Source organism: Scleropages formosus, chromosome 8 (assembly GCF_900964775.1).
Source record: "Scleropages formosus chromosome 8, fSclFor1.1, whole genome shotgun sequence".
NCBI classification, from domain to species: Eukaryota; Metazoa; Chordata; class Actinopteri; order Osteoglossiformes; family Osteoglossidae; genus Scleropages; species Scleropages formosus.
The window spans coordinates 1,173,539-1,197,069 of record NC_041813.1 but is presented as its reverse complement, the minus strand read 5'-3'; the positions used below and the strand labels follow the sequence as shown (position 1 = coordinate 1,197,069).

Below are 23,531 nucleotides of genomic sequence, written 5' to 3'. Positions count from 1 at the left end.
TTGTTGACCAACAAGAGCACCTAAAGGCATTTTCGTAACACTTCTACCCTGTTATTACTGTTGTGGCTGCCAAGACTCCTAAAACATAATAATAACCTTCTGGCAGACATTAAAGGACAACGGATAACTCCCAGAAACATTTGCCCTGTAAAGTTGTTTGACGACGTACCATCGTGTGGAAGTAGCTCAGGGCATACATACAGATCAGGAGTAAGTCACAGAGTAAGATGTTGCAGAATATAATTCAGCTAACCAGAAGGAAAATAGCATGTATGGTCCTGTGGCGCGTAAGAAGATCAAAGAGGATTTAATGGACAACAGCAGCACAGCACAGCACAGCACAGCCATCCTATCCTCGGGACTCCAAATATCTTGTTTGCTGCCAAGGAAGCACAGAGAGACATCACCTCATCAAATATTTGCATAATTCAGAGGAGTTCTCAAAAAAAAATCCTCCTATTTAAGTATTGCGGGAGAGGGACAAATGAGACACATGAGAATTAAGTCGAAGATACCTGGATGATACACAGAGCACTAATAAGAGGACCCAAAGGTCAAAGGTCAAGGTGCTCCTGCTGTATTCTTCACACTGTGTATGCGGTAATGATGCCTTTTTTGTGCATCCCAAAGGTTATTCAAACAGACAAACGCATGCTCCAGAGACTACATTGCCATTAAAAGAGTCTAATATCACATCAAGCACAATAGCAGTGCTGACCTCTCGCCCCCTGAGGCTTCCTAGCAATGATGATAATTATATCTTCAACTTTCAGCCTGGCAGCAGATAATGTGAAAGAAACAGCGGGGTGGATTCTGGGAAACAATTCCACAGGCAATAAGGCCAATGAGTTTTTTTTAACATCTCTTCATTACTTTGTATGACCCCCCCCCACACTTATCAAGCAGAAACACATAACCTGTAAACACAGCTGCTGATTGCTTGTTTTAGTTCAGTTTGGCTCATAAAAACATCGGTGCCTCTCAAATACCATACAAGGCTGCAAACCCCTCCCCAATCAGAATGGGCAAAAAAGAACAGAAGAAACCAGGTTGAGCAGTTCTGTCCTTTGCCATCTACAGAGATTACTGTACAACAAAGACGATCCCGTGTACCTGTTTCTCAACTGTATTTTGCCACAGAGAACTAATATCGTACCGCACGTAAATGGTATGTGCATAATGCAAACTTTGCAGAAAGGTTTTCAGAGAGCTGGACAGCGGCTGGAAAAAATAATGTGTAGGTGACAAAGGGGTTTGTCCTCTTGTCAGCCAGGTGAAGGTCCTGTCAGTGCCCAACTCAGACTCAGACATCTCACATTATTTTATACATATATATATATATATATATATATATAGGGGGGTGCGGTGGCGCAGTGGGTTGGACCACAGTCCTGCTTTCCGGTAGGTCTGGGGTTCGAGTCCCGCTTGGGGTGCCTTGCGATGGACTGGCGTCCCGTCCTGGGTGTGTTCCCTCCCCCTCTGGCCTTACGCCCTGTGTTGCCGGGTAGGCTGCGGTTCCCCGTGACCCTGTATGGGACAAGCGGTTCTGAAAATGTGTGTGTGTGTATATATATATATATATATATGTAAATAGTAGGTTTGGAGAAAATTGTCAGCTTAAATGAATGCATTAAAACTATAACAAGAGGACTTAAGCTGCCAAAACTGAGGTCACAGGTAAGTTTCTTGCTGCCAAATGATATTAAAAGTCCAAGCAGTAATTTTTTTATAAGGGTATATTCACACACCATACAAACAGTTACAGTGGAGTTATACTGCACCACTCTTTTTCACATCTGAATTTCAAATGTTCTACTACAGGACTGAACACTTCAGCAGCCATGGCAATTGTTTTGGAAACTGACTAATAGGAAAATACAAATGTTCCTTTTACAAACTGCACAAAACTGGGCAATTATGGAGACTGACATAAAACACCAAATGTAGCAAAAAGCTGATATTAAGTGACTATTTAAATCTGACAGCTCTGTAGAGAGCACTTCAAGTATTTCCTCTGCTCTACTGTGATGTCAATGAGTGACCATCTGCTCAGCCTTGTCCCTGGAACAGTTGTAAGCCTCAGCAGTATGGTGACATTGACTAAGAAGCAACATTCTACCATATGACTGGATGCTGTCATAAATGTCCTATTTATTTTTGCATATATTTATAGAACACTGAAAAGTTGCACAAATGGGCAGGCAATTGTTTTCCAGACAATACCTGCATAATACAGCAAGTGTATCAAAATTCAGCAGCTAGGAGTACACTATTCTGTTTTTGATTTTTCTGTTAAATCTGCTCACTGGAGACATAATCTAACAAATAATGGGTTAAAACCAAACCATCTGTATGCAACAATAACAAATTTAAAAATACTGTCAGTGTGAGGAAGAAAGAAAATTATATTAAGTGTTGAGATCAGTTCTGATTTCAGTGTCATTGCTGGGGAAAAAAACAATGTTTTATTTGGTGCTGAAAACACCAAGGTCACAGGTTTGTTCACCATATAATCAAATAAAAGTCCTTCTGCAGAACACCATAGCTTTAGTTTAACTAATCGCTCTGTATTTCTTTAGCAGTGTAAATTGAAGCTACAAATTACTGTTCAGGAAATGCTCCTTATTACCTTACCTATTACATTTGTACTTAATCACACATTTATGCGACGAAAGAGGGATAACTTGGCGACTGTCACGCCCCAGCAGGTCAGGTTTACACGCCTGCATGAAGTAAAGGGCAGGTATAAAGGGAGCTGCACCACACATTCAGCTCATGGAATCTCACTGAGACTAACGCCCCCACTACAATCATGACCCGCTCCTCCTTCCCCGCTCCTCGCTCCTGCTCCCCAACTTCACCCCGTGCTTTGCCACTCAATCTCACCTTCAGATTAGCCCTCCACAGAAAAGAACAGCCCCAATCCAGACCCCAGCCACAATAAAGCCCCCTTTCTCATTTACACCACCAATACCCCACATATTCTCTATAAATGTCCGCATTTGGACCAAGTCCCTCGTCTACTTCGTCATCATTGTGTGACAGTGACACAGAGTAATACTGTATGTACAAATACACATGCCCATCTATGTCCTTCTAGAAAAATGATAGTAATAACCACACATCTCCACTGTGTTGAGCCCCACCGATGTGAGTCCATGGCAAGTGCACAGATGTATTATTATTATTATTTTGATTATTATTATTATTATTGCTGCTGCTGTTTAGTTCCGTTCCAGGGCAGAAGGAAACGAGCAGCATAACAATCTAATGATTCAGTCTGGAAATGACGACCAATATGGGGTGGCATCATTAACAGCTGTTCAATATTTGCATATTGATTTGCATGAAGTAAGAGATAAACATACCAGTATTATTTGTCCAATGACATGATTCTATCCATAAAATAATTAATAAAAAATTAGTAATAAAAACTGCTACAGTCTGAAAGCTTCGTAAGTCAACAAACTTTAAGTTTTTAAAAGAGGCATCGTATTAAGAGATGCATGGAAATCCAAAGCTAGCCAAGTCGATCTGTTTGTGGTGCTGATATAAGAAAACAGTTCCTCTAACCTCCAGACAGTTTGAATTCTGTTATTGTTATTGTTTTTATTATTAACTGACAAAATATTTGACATCTGGCAAATATTATTTGATATTTGCCAGTAGAAATTCAAGTTAAGTGCCCCACTCAAGGCCATTACAACTAGGTCCCTCCTGGACATTTCACAGCAACGTTCAAGTTACGAGCCCTTGTCCTTAACTATGCTACTAGACTTCCTGCTGTTTTCATGAAGCCCTACTGGGCACTTATACCACTTATTCATTAGCCTTTACTGTTCCGTACTGATCTGTGCTCGCCTGCTTTTGGGCTATTTTCACTGCCTTTTAAAATACGCCTGGTGGCAGCATACTGTGCCAAAAATGGCCTCCTTTCTGAAGTTGTGCCAAAGTATTTTACTGGGTTGGGGAGTGCAGTTATGATGACACAACAAAAAACCACAACAATCAAAGCGGCAATGAACAAAAAAAAAAAACAAAAAGAAAAAAGGTTTACGATGCAATGCCCTGGTGTGTTTTAATTACATGGTTAGATGCAATGGCACAGCCCAAGTTTTGTCAAACAGCAGGAAAGCAAATTCAGTCTTGCTGCCATACAGGGTCAAAATCAGCACAGTGCAGTACTTCAAGCACAGTGAAAATAAGACATTTCAGCCTTTTATTGTACTGCTGGTGCCTTTCATCACATTAACCTTAAATCATTACTGCAATCTGTATCAGCAACTGTTGCACCAGTATAAAGCCATAGTATTATTGTTATTTTAAGCTGAAACATTTATCAAAGGTGACTTACAATAAGCTGCTTAAAATTTTATACTGACATACAGTATAAAGCAGTATAGAAATTCAGAGAGAAGAGCAATGGCAGTTCAGAGGAAGCAGGAATTGAAATGTGAAGCCTTCAGCTCACAAGGCAAAAACTTTCATCACTACACTACCTGGTGCCTCTCACATTCACCCTTAATAGCCCCTTTGTACAGCTGAATACCATAAATTTAAAAGAAAAATTGACAAATTACAGTAGCAGTATCAAGAGTGTGTTCCACAGTCAATGCCAGCTAACACAGCATTTACAAGCTTAACCAGTATATGGAGCCAAACACATCCTAGTGAAGTGTAACTGGTAGGACATTATTGATCAAACACACTTTAAGAGTTAAATGGATTTTGCAATCAATTGATTAAATTGATTGTTAAAATGATAACAAAGCTAACCACCTCTGCTAGTCTGAGTGGAAATCCATAATGTGTCTCACGCATATATTTTGTGATTTTTGTTAGAAATGTGTGCATGCACCCTTCAAAACCATGCACACATGTTCAATACGGGGAAATCAGCTATGCTACTTTTGCTCCAGTTGGAGCTGGGAAACATTTTGGGGAAAAAAGTTCTCCCCCATTTTCTGATGACTGGAAAAAAGAAGAATTCCTGCTCTTCAAACATCTAGTAAGACACCCATAATATTTCATTATTTTCCCAACTGAGGTGGTATTTTTAACAGTAAAGTGCGAACACAGTCAATTAGGGGACAGCTGGTGCCTTTAGACCTAAAGATCAGAGGTTCAACCTCCAGCTGTAATACCCTTGATCAAGGGACTTACTCTGAGTTATTTCCGTAAAATTTCTCCAGCTGTGTCAATGGGTAAGAAATTGTAAGTCACTTTGTAGAAAAACATCAGCTAAATAAATAAATGTGTCATCATTATGATATCCGTAAAATGAGCTCCACTTCAAGAAGTCATTGATAACAAAATAAATAGAACCACAGAATAAAATGAACAAAAGGATTCATCTGAGAAAATAAGGACATCCGTAACTTATTTATCCGTAATAAGGCATAAGAAACACGCATCATACCATCTGTTTTGTTAGTTTTCTCTAAAGCTAGTAACTAATGTATGTTAAAGTCAAATAACAATGACGAAATAAAGAGGCACGCAATAAGGGCCGGGGGGTGTGGTGGCGCAGCAGGTTTGGCTGGGTCCTGCCTTCTGGCGGGTCTGGAGTTCAAGCCCTGCTTGGTGTGCCTTGTGACAGACTGGCGTCCTGTCCTGGGTGTGTCCCCTTCCCCTCCAGCACTGCACCCTGTGTTGCCGAGTCAGGCTCCGGCTTGCTGCAACCCTGCTTGAGACAAGCAGCTTCTGTGTGTGTGTGTGTGTGTGTGTGTGTGTGTGTGTGTGTGTGTGTGCAATAAGGCTGGACAGCAGAGTCAGGGACTAAACACTAAACCCACAGCGAGACTCCCGAGAGGCTGCTGTGTGACCAAGCAGTATAACAGTAATTATTCACACAGTCAGACACAAAGTGTTTCAATCTTTAAGGCTGATGAAATACTCTATGTTTGTTATATGCACACTATACTATAAGAGTACAAATCAAAGTTCAGTGATAGTACAACAGACCATTAAAGCAGCAGTTTGTAGATACAGGGCATGTTCATGTCACTTCTCAGTAAGCTGACAGGCTTTGCTACAAAATGCTAACACAAAGCCCTTCAGAAGCATGTTCGGGGTACAATGAAAACTCTAGATTTGACTGAGAAATGGCCTTTCTCCACATTTAAGTTATCACATGTTAAAAGCTCTCCTGTCACCCTGATAGTCATAAGGATCACCGGTCTTAACAAATCTTTGAGGCCAGAAAAGGCCAGAAAAGCCTTGTCAAATGTACACCGGCAAAATGCAGTTAACATTCCATCTCATTTCTTAACGTAAATCCTTAGGCACAACTGTACCGTACTGTCACACTATTTGTAGACTCATTATCTCCAGGCGCTCATAAATCGTGAATGAAATCCTTAATCACTGCAAGTGACAACAGGAATGTATTTCAAAGATTCTTTATAGGTCCCTGTGAATATTTTCCCATGCTACCTTGTATTTCATCTGTGTCTGTCTAAATCAACCATGTATTTTAGCTCACTTCGAAGGCATAACATTATTAAACTGATTCTAGCTATTGGACGTCACTCATGTGGAAAAGATTCTCGACTTGGCAACAGAAACCAAGACACCAAAGTGTTGCAAAGTGATCTGTAAAATGAAATTCTGTATTTGAAACCAGTGGAGGTGTACTGCTGCAGGACACCCCCGCAAAGCTGACCTGTGGAAGTGAAGAGGGTCCAGGTTGCCACTGCATAAGGCCTGAGTGGTCGCACATCACTTAGAAATTACTCGTCTTCATGTAGCCGACACCTTTGCCCACAAACAGTATTACATAATGAACTTTGCACTGATTTACCCATTTATGCAGGAGAGTATTCTTACTTTATCAAGGTAAGTGCGTCGATCAAGGATGTAACAGCGGAAGTAGGATTCGAACCCAGGACCATGATTTTGCAACAGGACAGCCCTAAACACTGCACTACCTGCTGACCTCCCAAATAAGAGTTATTACTGAAAATTGAAAGGAACTGGAAGAAGGGACCTATAATTGTGCTGTACCTTGTAAAATTCAGTCCTGCTCACATTCGCTCTCCTTGGGCAGATCTTGCATGACAAAGGCACTTCTCCTCATCTCCTCATGATGACTCAGGGTGTGGGGAGGAAAAGCAAACCCTTAAAACTTCCTCATCTTGCTCTACACATTATGCAACAGGTCATGGCTGCCCGCGTGTTGGGGGGGGGGGGGGGCTTGTGACTATAAAATGACAGCATGGAGGGAAATACGACGCCACGAGTGGGTAAATAATAATGATCCTGATGGGAGGCACCGCAGCGAGAACTGCGGGTATCATGGTAAACGCACAGATACACACGCGCACGCAAACGCACGATCCAGGGTCGCGTGGACGACGGGGGAATCGTCACGCTCCACCGCGGCACGCGACGCTCCGAACCTCTCTCCCGGCCACAAGAAGAAGAAGAAGTTGAAATCGCGAATCCGCCGTGGGCTTCCCGCTGACGGAACAGCTCCATCTTCGGACACGCGACGCGGCACGAACGAGAAGCGGTTCCGACTGGACAGCGGAGAGCGGAAGAGGCGCGGAGCCCCACGCAGAGCCCGCAGCCGCAGCCGACAGCCGCACATTGGTATTCACCCCACGCGAGCTCACACTTCCACAGCGCCGCGCCGCGTCGCTCCCACACCTCGAGCTCGAACACAGGTGGCAAGACACATTTCGGGGAGCAACAAAGAAAGAAAGAAGCGGCACGAGACACAGCACGTCCACGGACACGTCCACGGACACAGCGCACACGCAGATAGACATGTACATCATGTGTGCAGATGCAGGTGTGCGAAGAGAGGAGGAGAGGAGGAGAGGAGGAGAGGACGAGGAGCGGATCAGACCTCCCAGTCCGGCATGTCGAGGCGCTCGGTGAATATCCAGCGCGTCTCCGGACGCTCCAGCAGCGACGAAGCGCGACCGAGACCAGAATCAATCCTCATTCTGTCGGTACCATCCATCCAGAACAGAACCGACTACATCAACGATAGGAAAAGAGGCTGAGGGTAGATGCAGCACGAAGCAGAGGAGGAGTGGCGCACAGTGATTCAATGAATGAGGGGACGAAGCGGTGCGAGGGACGCGCGCTCCGATCACACGTCCCAGATGGAGGAAAAGGCAGAGGACGGAGCCGCTGCGGAGCGCATCGCGCTCCCGTGGACACCGATGTGAGTGCCGCACGCGCTGCAAGGTGGCCAGTGAGTGGGTGGCGAGTGGGTGGCGAGTGGGTGGGTGGGTGGGTGTGTGAGGGAGATCGCGGTTCGACCCGCTGGATCTAACGGACAGATGAGCGGTCGGCTGCAGACGCGGCTCTGCTTCGGGCGCACAGAAGGAGGAGAAGAGCGCCCAGTGCCGCTCATTAGCCGTACTTTCCACACACGCGCACACACGCACACACACCAACGCCACGTCACACCATCTGTAACATCACGCAAAAAAAAAAAAACAATAAATCGAAGCGACACTACTGAAAAAAAGAACTTTGCTTGGAAATGCACATCACGCTTCACTCGGGGACATCGATTAAAGGAGACCTAGGAGGTGATGCTTTTGCCACCACAAACCCCCCAACCCCACTTTGTAAGTACTCACCATCAGCACTGCGAAGTTGCTGTGGCGCGTGCACTGGATGGTGGTGGCGTCGCGCGCGGAGCCCGTTATGTGGCAGCTCTCTGCCCTCCAGCCCCCGTGTCCATCCAGAAGGTCAAAATCCCAGTGGGCTGCGGCGGGGTCCACACCCAGCGCGAAGTGCCTCAGAGCGATGGTGATGGACTGGGAGAGGCTCCCGAGGCGGCACCCATCTGCAGGAGCGGCGCGCGGAGTCAACGAGGGAAGGACGTGGAAGACCCACGCGGGTGCGCGCTCGCGCGTCTGCGTGCAGCCCGCACAGTTACAGACATGTATTCGGCAGACTTCTCTTGCAACCCATGCAGTAAAAACATCCGCACGATCAGAAAGCACCCTGATGTCATTTGTTGCATTAAGAATAAGGCGGAAAAACAAACAGCCCCCCCACCCATCCAAAAAAAGAGCCCCGCAGGTTCGTCCGTGCGAGATTTTGTGTGACGCGATCGCAGCAACATTCCCCGGCACGCGACGTCGCAGATTAGAGGCACCGTAACCTTGACTACCACATGTATCTGATGAGCAACACAATGACGTCCTTTGTGAGACGTTAAAAGCCGCAAGAGCTGCGAGCGGCGCGGGGCAGAAAAGCGCAACAAAAGAAAAGGCAGCAGAGAGAAAAAAGCAATGCACATCATAAACATATCATATGACATATATATATATATATATATATATAGCGATATTATTTCTATTTCTTTTTCTATTTCTATTTCCACCACCTGGCTGGAACGCGGTAACATTCACCACAGCTGCAGTGTGAATACTGTGCATATGCGGCTTCTTCCTGCGTCAGAGACACTGGAAAACAGGTGATTTTAGGCAAAGCCGCGCAGAAGTGACACGCGTGCATCATGTCTGCGGCGCGTGCCTGCGATTCCCGTGGACAAGTTCTGCGCAAGTGTCTCGTCCACGGGCGTCACGAAGATGATCACGAAAGGAAAGGACAGAAAAGGGGGGAAAGCGGCTCGTTGCGTCTTACCTAATTTTGTGAAAGCAACTGGTGTGGAAACACTCCTACGTTTCCCATCATCTGCAAGATTTGACGAATTCCCAGTGCAAGGAAAGAGTTTCCCATTTCGAAAGACAATAAACTGCAGCTTGCAAGTGGAGTTATCAACAGATTGCAACGCAGGGGGGCTCAGAGCAGCAGGCAGGGGGAGCTGGATAGAGGCGACCGCCACCGTGTTCTGCAGACGGAATAAAAAAAGAGGGGGAAAATAATAGATCAATTGAAAAAAAGTATCATTCACAAGCGCTGCGCTCAATCTTTCATTTTAACTCTTGCTGCAGAACAAAATGTAAAAAGTTACCTCACTTTCCACACACTGGGATCTACCACAAATAAGAGAGCGCTAAGAATCATGGAGATGTGGTTAATTCGCTCTGCGTGTGTGTGTGTGTGTGTGTAATGTGTGTGTGTGTGATGTGTGTGTGTGTGATGTGTGTATGGGTTCTCTGCTCCCTGCTGCAGAGGAGGAGATGGTTCGTACCACTTCTGCCCCAGGGAGGGGGTTGGGGGGTTGGGGGTTGCGGGGGGGGGGTGCACATCCACACTGCAGCGCTCATTTAAAGAGACAACCTACCGGCTCCCTTTCTCGTGCATAGCTCAGTAAAACAAGGCACATTAACCCCCACCCCCCACCCCCCGTTACAACAAACAGTCCACAGAAATTACCGCAAAATGACATTAGACGGCCATAAAGAACCCCCCCCCCCGACCCCCCTTTAGGTCTTTTAATACGAATTTTGTAATATACTGTATGTCTACAGTTGAGTTGTGTATTTGCGCGCAGACACCCGCTATACGACGCTAATTATATGTGCCCATTAGGTGCGTCTTCCAGCCATACAGATATAGCAGGTACAGTGGGATCCCCCCTCCCCATACATAATATATATATAATATATATATATATACATAGAAATGCGTTTGTATTTATTGGTGACTTCCACAATATCACATATCATAGGGTGCATCATACTGCATTTTCTTTATAAACGCCATAAAAGACCATTTCTGCTTTCTGTTCATCAACTGGTTGCTCTGCAGGGGTGTGGTGGTCTAGACCCTATCCTGGAAACATAAGGCATGAGGTGGGGTAAACCGGAAAGGAACAGCAGTCCGTAGCGCAACACTAACACAAACTCATTCACTCACGCGTACACATGTTGCACACAATTTAGCCATCAGTTTTCCTGAAACATGTGTCTTTGGACTGTGCAGGGAAACCAGAGCACCCAAGGGAAATCCAGTATAGGATGAACATGGACAGAACACGGAAACTCCAAATTCCTACTACAGGCTGAACTGGATTCAAACACACGTCTAAACCCTCAGTCAAGGAGCTGTAAGGCACATCACTATCCACTATGTCAACATAACACCCTTTAATTACATAAAAAATATGGAAACATTTTTGCAAAATTTGATTTTTGTACCTATAGAATAAAGGTGATCTATAATAACACAACTAACTCCATGTGCTATAAAACGGTTCCAGTGTTCCTCTGACCAGCCACTTCACAAGTTAAGATGTAAGTGGACCACATTTACATTTCTCTTAGGGATGAGTGGATATATTGCCATATTTAATTTACAACAACACAACTCAGCAATTAGTGATTACCCAGCTGTTTAACTGAGTGAATAATTGTAGGTAACCTAAAGTTGTAAGTCGCTTTGGAGAAGAGCATCAGCTAAAGGAATAAATGTAAATGTAAAAGCAACTACTATAACCAGAAGACAGATCATCACGGTGTTACATCATCTTTGTGTGGTCTGTGTTTACGCTTACATTGGTCACACTGGGGACGCAGTCAAGGTTCAAAGGTAAAGCTGTGTCAGACACAAGCCATTCTCAGGATAAGATAAGGGTTAGAGAAGCCCTGAAGTGTACACCTGTGGAGTTGGCACTGATGGCCGAGATCTTGTCTAGCTGCCCTGCATTCAGATGTACAGTTCATGTGTGAAATGATTCCCGGAAGCTCTGCTGGGGAACTCCATGGAACTCCAAGAGTGTGCTGTTAATGTTTTATAGGACCCCTTGTGTACACAGGTGAGCAAAATCAGCAATTCAGCAGCAAATGGTATTTGGATACTCTAGGTGTTCAATGAGAAGAACCTTGAAACAATAAGAGGAGTTTTACAGAATATATAATGAAAGACATCTACCAATATGGCGTTTAGATAATCTTACATTGATTCATCTAACTGACACTCTTCTCCAAAGCAACATACATTGATTGTTAAGCTACCAACAACTACTGAACCATTTATACAGCTGGCTGATCTCACTGGAGCAATTTAGGGTAAGTACCTTGCTCAAGGGTACTGCAGCAGCAGGTGAGATTTGAACCAGTAACCTTCAAATGCAAAGGCACCAGGAGCTGCCACCATGAAGCCTTTATATAGTTTTTCTGAACATGAATAGTCAGAAGGTAATGCAGCTGTTAATGGTACAGAGGTGTAAAGTCTGTGGTTTAAGTCCAGCTACCCACTATTTACTTTTCAGTACGGTTCTTACCCTAAACTGCTCCAGTGAAAAAAAAAAAAAAAAAAAAAAACCCATCAGCTGTGCAAGTGGGTGAAACAGGTCTACTGTAAGTCTCTTTGCACTAAAGCACCAGTTAAGCCACAAATTAATAATGAAAACTGATGCTATTGCAGCATAGTTGTGAGCAGTATCATAGTGTCGGCACTTTTTTTTTTTCTTCAAATATGCTGCTGACTGAAAGGTGTCTCAGAGCAGCACACCCCGAAACTCTTGCGGAAACAAACACTAGTGTTTTTGGTATATAACTAGTGTTTATGTTTATCCATATACTATATAAAGAAACTGTCATGAACTCTCCATACTAGTGGCAACTGCTGCATCAACACTAAAATTACTATTATTTTAAAGTACAGAGAATATATTGACAGCATAAAATAGTCTGCATACTGAAAAAAACTGAATAAAATTGTAATAAGAAATACCAAATAATTGTAACTGCAATCAAAATCCAAAATTTGAAAGTGATCTGCCAGTTTAAACACTGAACATAAGATGTGAAACATAATAAAGATAAACATACAAACATAACAAAATTTTGCAACCAACAAGCAAAGCACTGCTGCTTGATTTATTAAAATACTTAATATAATATATTGGAGTTTGGCTCAAATCTTTCTGACATCATGTGAAACAAAGGGAAGAGGGATACACATTGGTAGTGGTGAAGGACCTGGACTTGTGCCCAAATGCTAGTGGTCAACATTCTGGTAAGGACCCTACTGCTGTACCTTTGAGAAAGGTATTTAAACAGAGTTGCTTAATCGCTGGTGGCAATATTCCCCAATAAGGAAATAAATTATAATAAAAGCAAATCTAGGCTTCATCCACAAGGCCCTTGCCAGCCACCACTTAAAAAAAGCATAAATTAAATCAGAATTAGATTCTTGAATTTATTTACTGACTTTCAGCTCTGCTGAGCCTTGCTGAGGATTTTTACGAAAACATAACAGCCAAAATAGTGTGTAGTCAGTGTTTTCACTAAAAGTTGATGAGGTGGCAGCCAGCATCAATCAATTAAGGTTGTTTCTAGTTGTGCCAAAACCAGTTTATGATCTCTTCTAGTAAGAGAGTCTGGAGCCATTGTTAGAGGAAGGAATGAATGATCCTGAGGGAAGTTCCTCCCAGACAGTATGTGCCATGTAATGGTATGGTGCAGCATCTCTGCAATAAGATACTAAGTACACCTTGAGTACCAAAAAATAAGGATGTGAGGAACACACAGATTCCCTTGTGTCAGTTACATGGGTTGAACATTAAATTAATGAACTAGTTTGACTCACAGGAGGTTTGCATCATGAGTTACATGAATTATTATTTAACTGAATTAAAGTACAGTATGTATATTAAAGGTTATCTGTTCAAGTTCTGGAGTCTTCAGCTTTCTGAACATATTGGTACTCGAGAACCTTGATGAACAAAGAAGCAAGTTTGATCACACAAATGACAAATAGCCTTTTGGTGCTTATCTGTAGTGTCTCTTAACACATTAATTGCATCCCTTAAACTTTGCCTCTTATTCTCATGTCATATGTCACTGTAACCACCAGAGAGGGAAAAAGAGAAATGCACTGACACTTTGAGGACAGGTTTTGCTGAAATCATTCGCCCGTCTCCTGCTTTCTCTTTCGCTGCCGCCCTCGACAGTTCCGAGCCGTTTAGGACTCATCCCTCCGCTGACAATGGAGCCCAATCTTTGCCTTGTGTGACAGCGGCAAGTTTTAGAGCCAGCAGGTCCTGAATCTACAGAGGCCACCTCACAATTACAGCATCCTCAGCAACCTTACCATGAATTGACAGAGGGCAAATTTCTATTAACCCTGTCACAACTTTTATAAGCTGCTTGTACATAAACCTAAGAGCTTCAGTTTTTTTACAGATACAGTATGAAGCTTAATAGTTAGTGCAATGGATCACACTTAATAGGATACTGATTTTCATCAACTTAAATCTCACAAACGTGTCTTTACTATGAAGCTATGTCACGGTGCCTTTCTCTCAGAGCTTAAATGCCTTTCCCATATTTCTATACGCCACTATCGAAAGTTATGCTGAAGCTCTCAGGGAAAATGCCTAAAGCTCTATCGGAAATATGCCTCAGCAGCAATGTCTGCAGTGCCACTAGGATGGGCTTTATTAACACGTGAAGCATCACAGTAAAGCATTGTTTGTTCCATTTCATGATTTATTCATTCTTTCCTTCCATGTCTTACAGCCAATTGTCCAAAGTAGGGTCACAGTGGTCCAGAGGGAGGGTACACCCTGGACAAGGTGTCAGTATATCACAGGGTTATTACACACTCGTTCACTCAGGCATACACATTACAGGCATCGTAGATCCACCTGGAAAACGTGTATTTGTACTGCGATTTGTACATATATATAAACATGCGTATATTTTTTATGTGTAGTGCTTATGAACAAGTATTATGTTTTTATCTCAAATTACAAATCAGTCATTTCAAGCAGTAATAGTCATTTGTAATATTATTAACGATGACTTGGCTATATATACATATATATATATTTTTTAAATCAATTTAATGGTATCTTGGTAAAAAAAAGTACTAATTCTTTAAAAAACATGAAGATTTTTGGGTGATTCCAGACTTTTGAATGCTAGTGTGTGTGTGTGTGTGTGAGAGAGAGAGAGAGAGAGAGACAGTATCAGCTTTGATCAGCACAGTAAGTGGCAGTTCCAATGAAATGATACATCACACTTGGCACTGCACTTTGGATGGGGACAGAAGCTTCCAGCAGGGCACTGAGAAGCAGATCACCACAGTGGTCATCAGGCTGCCAGTTTATCGTGTGCAGCATTCTGCACACCGTTTAGAATCCATGTTGTTTTTATGGCGATTGTCATCCTCCCACCCCCAAAGTTTGGCATGCTGTAGCCTTAGAAACGATAATCACCTCTTGGCTGTGCATTACCTCGGTAAGCAGTTTCCTGGTCTGGAAACACTGGGCTTAATGTTAGCTGTCTCACTTCTCATTTAGCTGCAGACATTGAGGTGTTCTGGAGATGCCTGAATTGATGACAACTGCATCTGTGGCCTGTCACTGTGCCATCCACACAGCTTGATTAAACTACACGCACACCGGAATCAGAGAGGGTACCACAGACCCATCTTCTCTCAGTGCCACATAGCTGTAAAAGCCAAATGTGAAGCATTTAAAAACATCACTCTCTGAATGACAGCCTAGATGCCAACTTCCTAACCAACTCTGGAAGCAGAACAAACTGCATCATTCATAGCCCACTTAAACCTATCAAACCACATACCAAAGAGTCAACAGTACATCCATCCATTCATTATCAATAACTGCTTGTCCATACTAGGGTCATGGTGAATTGGAGCCTGCCCTGGAAGCCCAGCGTGTGAGGCAGGGTACACCCTGGATGGCACATCAGTCCATCATAGGGAAAAAAGACAGTCACTCATCCAAATATACACACACTAAGGGCAAGTTAGAGTCACCAAGCCACTTGAAGTACAGCTCTTTGGGATGCAGGAGGAAACTGGAACACCCAGGGGAAGCCATGCAGACACGGTGACCTGGATTGGAACCCACATCCGAACTCAGAGCCTAAAAACTGTACAGCACGAGCTGTACTTGCCGCACCATTGTGCGTCCGATCCAAATGATATATGTAGATAAAATTCAACAGCTTAGCTACATAAGTAGCAGAACAGCACCTAACCAAGGTTTAATATACAGTACATTACAACTGGCTGGTACACACTGCCAGGATTTTGCAGTGAAGCTTAGTAGTTTCCATTAGTCTGTATCAAATCCAACAAAATAACTCTATCAGTAACAATCTCTGTCAATCAAATAAATAAACGCTGCCGTCTGCTGAATGAAGATACAATTACAACAAATTCTGGCCACAGCGCAATTCACCTGTTTTACAGCTATAAAATAATAATTGCACAAGTGTGACTGCCATAAAGGTCCTAGATCAATTGAGCATCACTGTCGTCTTGTTACTATTACTCACCAAGTGGAATTAAAACAGGGAACACAGTTGCCATGCCAACCTGCTGCCTCTCCTAGACGATGCCAGTCTGAGTTTCAGAGCAGATTTTACCAAGAAAATAAAATAAACTGCTCCTGCAGAAGAGATTTAGCAGCGAACTGAGACGAAACTTTTTTTCTTCCAATAAAAGTTTTATGTTTTAAAATATATAAAGTAAAATGGCAACCAGCAAAATAGCTTTCACATTTATACAGTAAAATATAATTTGAACATTAATGAATAAAATAAGAACATCCAAAACACTGGAATCGGTATGAAAAGGTAACAACATTCAAAAGTTTATCTAGACGAAATATTACATTGTTGCAAGACACTACTGATGATTTTTTTAATATATTTTTTAAAACTGATGTTCTAACTTCAGGGGAAAACAAATCAAGGGTTTACAAATTATAAGCTTTGTAGCTGAATGAAAATTCCTTCAAATTTTGTTGCCTGATGACAAAACTTTATGAGCAACAACACAGGCTATAGAAATCATCCCAGAAGAGTAAAAGGGCAGTATAAGAATATGTATCACAAGTAATTATTAAAAAATCAGAGCTGCAACCATGAGAAAACCACAAAACTGGGATTCCATCTCACTGTGACAAGATCAGCCATGTACTGAGGTAAAGACGCAAGGAAATGTGGAGACAAAATAAATTATTTCAATGGGATCCACCAGCACACAAGTTTTTTTTAAAGTGTGAACCAGGTTCAAAATACTTGCACTACTTAAAATATGAGTCATGACACCAGTCTTCTTAAGTCTTGCTCCTTCTCCACTCATCTCCACTCCCATGTTTACCCCGAGGCCAGCTATATACAAGACTCCACCCTCAGCCAGTCCATTTAGTAACAAATTTAACAATTTTTCACCGCTCATTAAGAGCAACAGAGAAGTGCAATTAGGAATATTAATATTCTATACAGAAACTGCATTTTCTATTTTTCCATTTAATTAAATCAACATCCATTAGACAAGTTTGACTGCTCCCACAATCCACTTCCCAAATAAACCCTCCTTGGAGGCATTTAAAGGACTCAAAATCCTGTCATCCTCTATTTAGCAGCTTTGCTGCCATCTTAAGTGTTGGTGTTTGTAATTTCTTTACATTGAGAAAAATCTGAAAATATGCAAGGGCAGAAAAAACTCAAACAAAGCACAATACTGCTCAGAAGTGTAGGTCTTCCATGTGATGGGGCCTTAACTGGGCCTAAGTCACTGCAATTAATGACAGGACCCAGGAGCCTAAAAGAAGAGACATTTGATGAAAATAATAAAATTAAACACAGAAAGCCGCAAAAGTAACTATTACTGGAAATAGTTTTAGAAGTAGTGATATAAGGTAGTGAAGAGCACTGTTAAGGAAGCACACAGATGTTTAAAGGTCACCAGTTTACCAAGGAGGGGAAACTAGGAACCTTTCCTCTCAGACTGCCTCTTTTGAGAGTTATCCTTCAATACATTAAGAAATAAAACCACTTGAAATGATTTTTCACCCTGGCAGCTGCTGAGAGTTTTAGATACTGCATTTAATGGCCAGATATACACCAGAAATTAAATGGGTGACGATCCCTCCAAATGGCTTAACATGCAGCATACTGTACATCAGTATACTGTACATTGCACTTACATGCAGCACTATGAACGAGCTTTGTGTTGTAATACTACCTGTATTCAAGTTTGTTGGTGGCAGAGATCATTAAATCATTCGTAGTACATGACATAGCTATCTGAGGACATCTGTAAACAAATGGCAATGAGAAATGACATTTGATTATAAACAGCCAAGGGATCACAGCTCTTGACCACAGCCTTCCCCTTCCTTAATCTTTATAAACCTCTATTTTAATAAAGGGACTCAAAGGAAATGTGACATTTTACTTCCATAAAAAGTTGCCCCGAGCATCAAGAGAAGATCATTTTGAAAACTTGAATGATGGAAGCGAGTGCGCTCAACTCTTCAAAACCTAGACACATTATGAACACACACATATTAAATTATATAATTAATAATTCATAAATAATTATTTATACTAAATGAAATTATGCAGATACTCTTATAAAAATTACCTTTTTTTTAATCTTTAAACTGTCAATTCCGTCAAAAAAATTCACAGAGATGACAGTTGACAGAAGCAACATTCTAAGTATTTTTTTTTTTTTTTTAAGTGGCAATGCCTTTGCAGAGTGTGCTAAAAATATTATGCTCCAAAACGCTTTATTGCTGTGACACTTTAAAATGGGAATTCTGAAAGCCACATGCGGCTCTGTATGCAATTGCAATATCCTGTGGGTAGCTGTTGAAAACAAAGACTTAAGGTGAAAAACAGCACTAAAAGCAACAGGCCGTCTGCCTTTCCTCGACCGCAAAAAAAAAACACTGCCCAGGAAAAGAGTTGTACACATGTGCAGCACACTTTTACGGCAGTGATACGGCGCGTATGAGGACACAGATGCCCCCGTCATCTCTCCAGTGTAACCTCGTCACTGAAAAGGCCATAACAGCTCATGAGGCAGCGGGCAACCAAAACAAAACCAGCAATAATACTCGGTGGAGCTCAACACATGCTTGCTCGAAAACTGGGGCAATCACCTGGCAGAGCTCCTGTGGAATACACTGTTCCCGCACTCTGATTACACCGACGGAGTCACAGGCCTGGGCTTTGATGCAGGACACAGAATCCCACGTGAACTGCGGCAGCCATGCTGGTAACGTATGAGTTGCCAAATTCCTTGCAACCTCCCCTGTGATAGAAATCCATGAAGTTGGATTAGTCCACAAAGGGTTTGAGCCACTGTGAAGTGTTCCATCGAAACAGTGGCTTCCTTTTCAACGTGTTTTCTAAACCCTCCTTACTCTGTCCCTCCAGTATTGCTAACTCAACTTCCCCATGTTTAATTCTGCACTCGATCTGAAGACAATAAGATTTAATTAAATAAAGGACAACCAATGCTACTCTATTTATGAATTTATTATTGCCTTGCAGGGATTTCACTGTGTCACACATAAAGTGCATCTCAGCTGCCAGACATAACTGAGACGCATTAAATATTTGTCAGCACCAGCTTGTGCTTCTTTAGAACTTGCTGTTGAAAACAATAATGATTCTCAGGGAACATGGATTGCAAAAACAATATTGGGGGCTCAGCACCTTGAACAGTGGGTGCGGCTGCAGGGTTGCATGCTAAAAGTCACTTCTCACATGATGTGAGCATCAAGTGAAGTTTCCCAAAGCGTACAATGCGTTGCGATTGCGTTGACTGGTTCATATCACTTTCTCATCAATGAAAAATTAAAGATATAACCATTAAATGAGGAATTCTGCCTCATCCATCCATCAGGAAAGCAGGGTAAGTGTTTAATATGCAGTAGAGGGGGCCAAGAATGTCCTTGGACAGATTTTCTTATTATTTTTTCAAAAGGGAAGCCTCTGGTCTTGCATCTGTAATCTGGCTGACCAAATATACAAGCACAGTCCCTGAGGATATATGTATATATCAGAAAGTCTTTGCTTTTTTTAAGAAGCCAGCTGTTGATAACAACTGAGCATTTATTTAACATGGCTAAGGTGATCTACTGTAGGAAAGGCCTTTATTTATTCAAATCACCACAAACATATCGTTCAGTGTTCTCTCTCAGCAACAGTCCTACTGGAAAGACTCACGAATTCCAGTCCAGCAGTACGCAGCCCTGCGTAAGTGTATATTGGGTCTGTTCCACACGCTGACATTTAAACACCACCCGAAAGCTGTATGAGATATTTGCTAACATATAGGCACGAACCCTGTTTTTCAATGGACTCTACTTATGTACAACTGTATGCCTGTCTCTCCATCTGTTAGAGAAGCGCACCTTTGTTTACTCTGAGTACTTTGGAGAAAAGTGACTGCTAAACAAATACATGCAAATGAAAACGTTTGTAAGGTAACTGCAGAAACAATTTACAACAACTATTCCCCAGGACATTCTGTATACAGCAAATGATGAGTCTGCCAGTTACTGAGCTGAGGCACAAATGCTATGCCCCTTTTCGCGCTTTCCTCCAAGGGGTGGAGGACATTATTGAAAGGATCAGGTGAAAGCAGCTCAGTGGAAGGCTTCTTCAAAGTTGACTAGCTTAAATAGCTTCTATTTCTGTGTTCTTGTATTTCTGTGTCTTTAGAGGAGTAATTAAAGTTGGCGACAGCACAGTGTCCCATCTAGGACCCAGTTCTCCTTCCAGTCTTGTAAATAGTGCTGCGGTTGCTGTCTCAGCCCTATGTTTTTGTGAGGAGGGCTTAGCTGTTTTTGTTTACTCTGTCCAGTCATGGCATCAGGCCCACTCTGAAAGCAAGCTTTAAATCACGTTTATTACAGCATAGCTCCAAAGTGACACTGTTTAGCTCATCATCAGTTTTAAAATGCTCCCAAAGGTTGGTATTAAAAGTCAATGTAGTAAAACGATGAATGATTCTTGTTGTATTTACTTTTTTCCAATTCTGGAACTGAATTTGACATACATGATATCTAAATAAAAGCTAGTATGAAGCTTTAGAGACCATAATAATACAGTCTGTACACTAGTGGCAAGTCATAATAGCGTAATCTCCAAGACTACACATCCACATCCACATTAACATGTTCAAAACCCATCCCTGGGTGAGATTTATTTTCACACAAGTGTGTTTTCAAACTGCTGATCTCTGGACCTCCTCTGCTTTCTGTGAAGCATAGATGGCATTTCATTATAGTAATAACCAGTGAGGTATGTTGCCTCACATTTTCCTTCAATTTACGATGCGGCTGCAAATGGGCATATTGTCTCCATGGAAACCGGGTTACGGTACTGGATGACTTAACATTTTCAGGAGACCTCATGTGTTTGTAAGACACAAGAAGGAGGAGAGATAGTTTGACAGGGCGTTTTAACATCAAAGAGTACAAACCTTAGTGGTGAAATTATGAAATTATAACAAAATTTTTAAATATGAAACTTGATATTTCAAAAAAGGGTTAATCAATATGAATATTCAATACTGCCCTATCATTACAAACTGTATGTATTATGTGCTGTCCATGATATTAAATAATTGCCCAGAATTAACGTAATGAAGCAGCATGTGGCCTGTACTGGTGCTGCTCTGATACTCTCTAATGCTTGGCAGTACCCAGACTTCAGAGGTTTCACTGTCATTTCCTGCATTTCTCTGCATTTCTTCCGCATTGCTGCCACCTCAATGTATATATAGTTAATGCAGCCAGATTTTTATGTCATTTTAAGATTTTCATGTTAGTTGGTGCCCTGCATAGGTTCACTTCATATTCTTCACATGTAAATGGTTAGTGTACAGCTGTTCTGTTATTTCACAAAAGAGTGAGTGAAGAGTCAATCCACAGAGTAGACAGTACACTACCTCTAAGAATCTGATATGGTATTTTAGAGTGAAGTAGCAAGATAATGAAGAAATGAAGTAAAAATGTGTTCAGGGGTCTGGGGCATTGGGTCACCTAGTCTTTCTGAGCTGAGACTGGCCCTGCTTACAACGTATCTACACAGCATATCAGTGGACACAAACCAGATTGAAGTGCTCGTACCCCACTCCATCGCCGTGACTGAGCTGGTGGTGTGATCATCACTGCAGTATGCGCCTCTTTCTTTCCCCAGTTGGTAAAATCAGTTGATTGTACAGTTCATTGTAAACTGAATGAAAAGTCACGAGCAATGGGCAGCACTGTGAGTAAATATCCCTTCCATACATATATTTTAAATCATATAAATACCTACATACAAAATAAGGTCTGAAATTGCTCAGCCAATGAAGAGCATATTTTCCCTTGCAAATAACGTACTGAATTACTCTTCTGGGTGTATGCAGGGTACTTAATAAAACAAATCACAAAAATGCCTTTTTGATTTATGACCTGTATGGAATGTACAGAAAGTATATAAGTTTTTCCATTATTTTATTTGAAAGTAGAGAACTGGTTAAGTGCTACAACACAAATCAATACAACAGCTGTGGTCATTCCCAGAATTCAGTGTAGAATTTGGGGTTTCATTACTTGACATCATGTGTCATGCCCTACCATAATACCACATCCCATACACTGCACTTCTGCAAAGTGTCTATGAGGGCGGAAACACATCAACAAATATGGCAAATATAACTAGACTAAATGTGTCTGAAAGCTGTTTCTAATGCAGCCAAATGGTTCCCTTACTCTCGAATGTGTCCATCTGTTGCCTGTAATTATACGTGTTCCTGGAGGAGAAGAGTATCTCGAAGTTTCAGCCTGATCTGTGGGGACCTGGCTGGCAGGATGCCACACTGAGGTCACACAGCCCATTTGGACACAGGGACACAGTCCTTGAGCGCCCCGAGATTGTGAGTCCGGCACCTGAGGTTGTGCAACGGAAGCGCGTTCAAAGTTGTCCTGAAAGGCCTGCCTGAGTACAGCAGGAAAATGTACAAGAAAGTCTGTTTAATATAGAAACTGGTGGGTTTTCCAGACCCAGGAGAGATGGAAAAACAACTGCACAAACAACATAACATTTATATTTTCATTTGTTTGCGAGTTACAGGCAAAGAGTCCTTGTTCTGAAGAACAAATTTGTGCTAAACGCTTAAATAATAAATGCAGCTGCTAAACTGCTTTTCAAATGGTTTCTCAGCAAACAAAAATACAAAAGACACGGCAGTATGCAGACACTGGCCTAGAGGCCTAAAACTTATCTAGAACCACTGATCTTTCCCATCCATTTTTCCCTATATCCCCAATAGATACGACCTTGCTAATCTGTAGTTTCCTAACCCCCGACCCCATAACGTTTACATCATTGTCTTTCATATCTCACTATCTCTTATCGCAGCTTCTCTGATTTCTCCCTCCAGGTCATCTTTGTGAATCAATGTGTAACTTCTGTACTCAGCCAGGCCTCATATCTGGGCTATTTTCCAATGACCAAAGACTTGCCTACAGTTATGAAGACTAAATTACCATGGAACATGTCACTCCACCCCTCTCTTCTCATTCCTATGTCCTGAAAGGGACGGACTGTGCAGATGCACCAAGATCAAAGTTGTACATTCTTTGAATTTCTGTCACAGATTTTCAGTTATTATTTTTTTATGTAATTATTTTTTTCCAGTATGCAATGAGATAAAAGAGCATGCTACCATGGACTCCATAATACTATAAACCAGCATCTTCTACAGTCTGATCGAAAGCACATACATAGTGGATATGTGATGGCATCCAGAGAGGCTGAGATGTGTGTGTGTGTTTGTGCAATTTACATAAAAGACACTGGCTGCATCTGTAAAACACT

The 23,531-nt window shown here is 42.1% G+C and overlaps 1 protein-coding gene across 3 annotated transcripts in view; it reads right to left on the bottom strand.

The window, feature by feature from the left end:
• adgra1b (adhesion G protein-coupled receptor A1b) overlaps positions 1 to 23,531 on the bottom strand; it is a 131,276-nt gene that overhangs the window by 26,984 nt on the left and 80,761 nt on the right. For 2 of the 3 annotated variants that reach the window (XM_029254380.1, XM_029254378.1), the window contains 2 exons: positions 9,616 to 9,823; positions 8,601 to 8,809 (listed from right to left, as the gene is read on the bottom strand). In XM_029254380.1, coding sequence (XP_029110213.1) covers positions 8,601 to 8,809; positions 9,616 to 9,823 — 417 coding nt within the window. Of the gene's footprint in view, positions 1 to 7,852; positions 7,870 to 8,600; positions 8,810 to 9,615; positions 9,824 to 23,531 lie in introns of those variants that run through there. The other variant, XM_029254379.1, reaches the window with a different exon arrangement.